At 45.2% G+C, this 6,186-nt stretch overlaps 1 protein-coding gene across 1 annotated transcript; it reads left to right on the forward strand.

Annotated features, from left to right (window-relative positions):
- The first annotated feature begins 2,581 nt into the window (after positions 1-2,581).
- LOC124414857 lies at positions 2,582-4,211 on the forward strand. Its single transcript, XM_046895955.1, has 3 exons — positions 2,582-2,689; positions 2,766-3,938; positions 4,059-4,211. The coding sequence occupies exons 1-2, from the start codon at positions 2,593-2,595 to the stop codon at positions 3,914-3,916; spliced, it is 1,248 nt and encodes a 415-aa protein (XP_046751911.1). The 5' UTR covers positions 2,582-2,592; the 3' UTR covers positions 3,917-3,938; positions 4,059-4,211.
- The last annotated feature ends 1,975 nt before the right edge of the window (positions 4,212-6,186 follow it).

Below are 6,186 nucleotides of genomic sequence, written 5' to 3' on the forward strand. Positions count from 1 at the left end.
TATCGTTGTATCTGTACGTTCTAAGCGTCTGTCAATCCAAATCAAACTCAAGCAAGTGTCATTAGTACAATCAAAGCGGACGGATAACAACTTATCTCTGCATTCACGTAACGCGAAGAAAGATCGAAACGATGGATTGGAAAGTTGATCAATGAAAAAAGATTAGAGATTATTGGTAAGAACGACGAGTCGAAAAGGCAAAAAAAAAAACGAATCACACGATCTGCAGTGCAACGAATCGCTTGCTACGCATTGCCTGACACGGATGCCGTTCATAAATCGAGAATCGAATCAGGCATTGACTCGATTCTTTGGATCGTCGTCTCTAAGCTTTGTCTTGTTACGATCTGGCGTTGATAACCGATCGAATTTAAAAATCGGATAACGTTGAGTAAGCGTTCTATTGGGACTTGCAAAAATATGGGTGTGATTGTAAACCGTGATTCGTGAGTGGCGAAAATCGAGCGTGCCCCTCGACGTTTCACATCGTCGTCGCTTCAGCGATTTGATCTACCAGGTATTAGTATCGATGATCGACCACCATCCTGTACACGTGATCGGACACATCTGAGATCACACGTGAGAATCACGCTCCCGTTTATTTATACAAGATAATCAAGCATGTGGTACAGCACGTGTGCTCAGACTCGCGGCACGACATCGATACAGTATTTTCCCGTATCCGAACGTGGCCCCTTCGATTTCCCGGAAGGCAGATAAAGAGTCGAACTGATGAATAGCTGAATTCTCTCGCAGAATAATGATAATGATAAGCAGACCGCAGCGGCTTTCAGAAGTTTCCCGACGTTGATTTTCGAGGAGAACGGAGAAAATTAGAATTTCATATAACTCAGGATTACATGTACGAACACACACACACACACACACACACACACACGTTTTATCCAGCAGCTGTTATTCCGACACAATTTTTTGCTCCTCGAGAAAATTCCAGAGAGATAACAATGTGTAATTGGACTACGAGGATGAATTATTAATTGGATTAAATTGCGTTGAAACGAACGCATCGAGCAGGTACAGCAGTTCATGGATGTTAATTTTTCACTCCCATATACATACATCCGAGAGCCATGTTTGTACGGATCAACGACGATGGGAGGGTAAGGTTGGAATGCATGAAACTCAAGCAAGCGGTCCGTCCATTAAATGTACCGTATTCAGTTTGTTAAGGCAGATTCACAGAACACCGCGAAGTCTGATATTTTTTATTTCTTCTTTCGATATTTATTCAAGAAGAGATTTTTTCCCCCAGAATCGAGGGGTGGGAAGGAACCCTTTGTCATTCCCTTTGGCGCGCAAGAGTTGTGATCGAGTTCCAAAGTACCACGTCTACGTCGCGTCGGTATCGTGAGCCGCTTAATAACTTAGGAACGTCAAAGGATCGTAGCCACACGTCTCTTGCATACCGCGATGAGCGGATGAAGAAGAATAATTACAACGAAACCAAAGAAAACTTGATCGTATCGAGTTATTTATCCCTGTCGACGAAGTTTCGCTTTTGCGGATTATAAATCCAAAAAAAATTTTGAAAAGCCGAGAGAACGAGAATTGGCTTCTACCAACGTCAGAGGACGAACCCTTTCTATCCATCGAGGGAGAGATCGGCGACGTTGCAGCTCGTCCGATCGGTGGGTCCGACTTGGAATGAAAGTCGGAATAATTGAGTAAGCTACCCGGACTGCAGAGGGAGCGCGGCTAGGCTCGAATTAAGGGTGAAGGCAATAAAAAACGTCTTCCGTATCGGAGGCTAGAGTGAATTAGGAGGGTGGTGTGTCGGCGGTGTACGCGAGGGGTGATCGGCGACGTGCGACGTCCCGACGTCCCGACGGCGACGTTGACGTGGGTGTGGAAAACGCTGCGCTCCACTCGGTGGGACCCGGGAACGACGAAACGAATGACAATGAGACGCTGCGCGAGTTGGTGTCCCGATTGGCATGCAGGAACGCACGCACCGGAGGAGAACAAATATTCTGGCAGTAATTGCCACGAGGGTACCGAGGCATTAATCTTACCTCCTGGTTCAGCGCGTTCGCGCCGCCAAAGCCTCCTCATTCAATGCACATGGCGAAGAAGCCGAATAATAATTATACGCTGACTTCGTTTCACTTTCGGATTATCCGGTGCAGCACGATCGAGATTAATTTCCACGATGTGGAGGGCACACCACTATTCGCAAGCCATCGCCGATTATGCCTCGAAGGGTTTTCTAAACAGGTATCGAATAGACGTTGAGATGAAACAAGTCGTAGATACTATATAAGGGCATGTTATCCATTTTTTACAATAGTGTAGGACAAGACAAGTAGATTCGAAAAATTTCCCCTCCCTTAAGCAGGTCAAAAAGGGAAAAACTGATTAGACGTGGATATGTATTGGCTATGTATAAGTTTTTGCGATAATGCATTTCACGTGCAAAGAACGAAGTGTCACTCCGAAATATCGGAGCTGTCAACCAGGTGCGGTACCACCTCCCTAATCGTCTTTAAAGCGATAAGGAACGCGGCGATATTCGCAAGAGAAATAAATTGGCCGATTCCGCTTGCGGAGCGGTCAGTTCCGGACAAACGCATTATGATCAACACCAAGAGCACGGTGAACGGTGTGGCCGTTATCGTGGCCCTGTTCTCGGTCCTTGCCGAAGGCAGTCCGATCGGGAAAAGCGCCGAGGGTGAGTATCGAAACCATAATCGGGTAACGTCTCACCTTAAAAACCCTGCAAAACCTTCCTCCTCTTCCGGTTCCAGGCTGCTCCATCCTGATCAACGGCGGCCTCGCCGAGCCCCAGCCGCTGATCCTGAAGCCCGGTTTCGGGGGCGGCTACGTCATCCCCGAGGAAACGGGTACCGGAAGCGTGACCCTCGCGGTTGGCGAGTCCCTGCGGCTTGTCTGCCTGGGAAACAGCTTCGACCTCGAGACCAGCTCGCCGGTCGAAGACGCGAACGTGACCTGCGTCGGGGGCACGACCTTCACCTTCGACGACCTCGGCATAACGGAGGAATTCGAGAACATCGCTTGTCTGAGCTACCCGACGCACACCGCGAGGCGAACGGGGGTTGCCTGCCCGAACGGCGAGGTCTGCGAGATCGGTTTCGACCTCGGGGACGGTGACTTCCAGGAGCTGATCACCCTCTGCCACGACGACGTCGAGCAGAACACGATCCTCGCCCACGCTAAGGTTCCGGCGGTGATCGACGCCGCCCAGACCTCATTCCCGCGTCCCGGATTCGTCAAGGGTGACTTCTACGTCGGCGTATCAATGGCCAACATATACACCAGGGTTAACCAGCGCGCGACCCTCGCCGGGATAATCGGCAGCGAGGAACTCGCCCTCGAGTACCTTCCCGCATCGGGTACCTACTACTGGGCGAAGGGTCACCTCGTTGCAAAGACGGACCTGATCTACGGTGCCCACCAGCGCTCGACCTTCTATTACTTGAACACCGTGCCGATGTGGCAGAACATCAACGCCGGCAACTGGGGCATCGTCGAGGCGAACCTCAAGAACCTGGCGACCAACAGGGACGTCGACCTTGACGTGTGGACCGGATCGACGGGCGTTCTGACGCTCGCCGACGTGAACGGGGATCAGCAGGAGATCTACCTCTACGTCGACGAGAACAACAACCGGGCAGTACCCGTACCGAAGCTGCTCTTCAAGGTCGTCTGGGAAGAGAGCTCGGGACTCGGAGTCGCGTTCGTTACCGTAAACAACCCCTACCTCGAGGAACTCGACGACGAGCACGTCATATGCACCGACGTCTGCGACCAGATATCCTACCTTACCTGGAACCCCACGCGCAGCGACCGGGGTCTCAGCTACTGCTGCGAGGTCGACGATTTCCGGAAAGCCTTCCCAGACATACCCGAGTTCACAACCACCGGGATTTTGGCTTGAAATCATTCTCTTCCTCGGCCGCGAGTGTCATGGTGTCCAGTGGTGCTGAAAATGTCCTAGAATTTTGCTTGTCCTTAGAAAGTCCTGAAAACTATCCTTTTACTCTCCTTGAAATTGTTATAGAATTTTTACTGGACACCATGACTGATCCGTTAGCCTCTGATTCGTCTTTTTAGCCAGCCGATCCCTTTCAGTCGAACTCGGGCTATTTGACGAACGGTTCTAGTCGTGAGTCAAGAAGAATGTGGGGGGCAAATGCTCAAATAAATTGTTCGAATTATTATTCAAGCCGTAATTTTGAACGCCCATTGCTGGCAAAATCTTACACTCCTCTTCCCGACGCAGCTGACAGGTTTGCGAAAAGTGATATCAGCTCTTCGAACGAGACTATTTCATGGTCGTAGACACCCATCGTTATTGTATCGAATGACGTATGATACCCGGACCTGGTATAAAGTTACAAAGAAACAAAGTACAAATCCCGGATGCAGGATGAAGCTGATGATAAAGTTATTCTTTAATCACTGAATGAGCCATTTCGGTTTATCGGCACCGATGTAGAAGTTCATTAGGTATCCTAATAAGCCTGTATAACTTAACAATACCCGAAATTTACAGGACATGTCATTATATCTTTACATATTTATTTATTAGTTATTTATTTTCATATTTTTATTCTGTCATAACGTACTTTAAGTGCAGAGATTAGAATTGCACCGGATACGATATGAATATCTATCGTGAAATTTTTATTTTTTACATTGATGTATTTTCTCATCGAATATAATATTGCATGTATATATATTATATATATATTATATACACAAACTGGTCAAGTCAATGATATTTTTACATGATAATATACATGAGTTGTTGGAATTATCTATTTTACTTTTACGTTTCCTATTGATTGTTCGCTGATTTTATCTAAATATTACGTAGCTGCATGAGCAGGTTTCAGCAACGCGAAGCTATTATCTATAATTAATCGTATGGGCGCAATACGTATTCTCCAAATCGATTCAAGTCTAATTTACTTTGAACCAACTTCGCGGTATTCACACCCACGCATGATTATTCAACACCTAAGATACCTGAGTGATTTCTTTTAAATTCTGCCTGCAATGCGTTTATTTTGCTTAAAAGTTTATTATTAAAAGTATCTATAGCATCGTTTTTTCGCCACTTTCACATTGTTTAAGTTTTTTTTTCCGCACACATTATTCTGGATTCCATTTGTCCAATTGTTTCGAATTCGCAAACATTGTCGTTAAATTACCTAGCATTATTCTCTGATCGTCGTTGACTAGCACCGCAGTTTCAAGTTTTATTCAACCTTACTCTGTAAATGAGAATCAGCGGAAATTTATCGACATTAGTAAACAGTCGCTGATTTCCAGTCATTAGTATATCGTAGTTGAAAAACGTCAGTTATTGACATCAGTTAATTTCCATCACTAATTCATAATTATAATGTACAATTAGGTAATAATATCTCCTCTCCTCCGTCGGGGTGACGGCCATTTTCGTAGACCAAAATTTGATACTTGATTGATTGGAAAGAAGAAGAAAATTTTTACGTGTCTAAACGTATGTGTGTGTGTGTGTATCCACCTACAAACGCGAAGGGAAGTAACTTGAGCACACGCGTTAGATTTACTTTTTCGGTTTTGTTTCCCACACATGTATTCTTGTTGTCGATCATAATAATACTGGCTACGAGAAAAGTAAAAAATTTTGCGATAGCGAAAATAAAGGAAAAAAAATTTTAAATGTACATCGATCCAACTCTCGACAGTTGGAAAAAAAACACTTTAAACGTAATTTATCGATAGAGAGCGTCAAGAGAAAGGAAATAGAGAGGAAGAGTGATGATATGTGGTCTACACATATCGATGTATAAAAAGAGCGACGTATGACAAGCGCAATGATTATCGCGAAGTTAAAATTACTTTTCGCGAACGAGTGTCGATAAGATATTAAAATAGCCATTTAGTCATCGGGTCTCACTCAGAGATTTTGATTTCTAAAATGGCAAAGTGAATCACACATGCGGACTTTGGCACAACTCTGTAAGGCTTTGAATAGGAACACACAATTTCCAGGTGCATAAAAAAATATCGAAAAACTTCCCACTGACGTAGTGATAACGATATCTAGAACCGTACACGAACGCAGATTGGTTAGTGGTAGATATACAATACAATGATTTGATTATCTAAAAATCAATCAGTTGATGTGATAATTACCGAAGGGAGTAGAAAAAAAAG

The sequence above is a fragment of the Diprion similis genome, chromosome 14, assembly GCF_021155765.1.
Source record: "Diprion similis isolate iyDipSimi1 chromosome 14, iyDipSimi1.1, whole genome shotgun sequence".
NCBI lineage: Eukaryota > Metazoa > Arthropoda > Insecta > Hymenoptera > Diprionidae > Diprion > Diprion similis.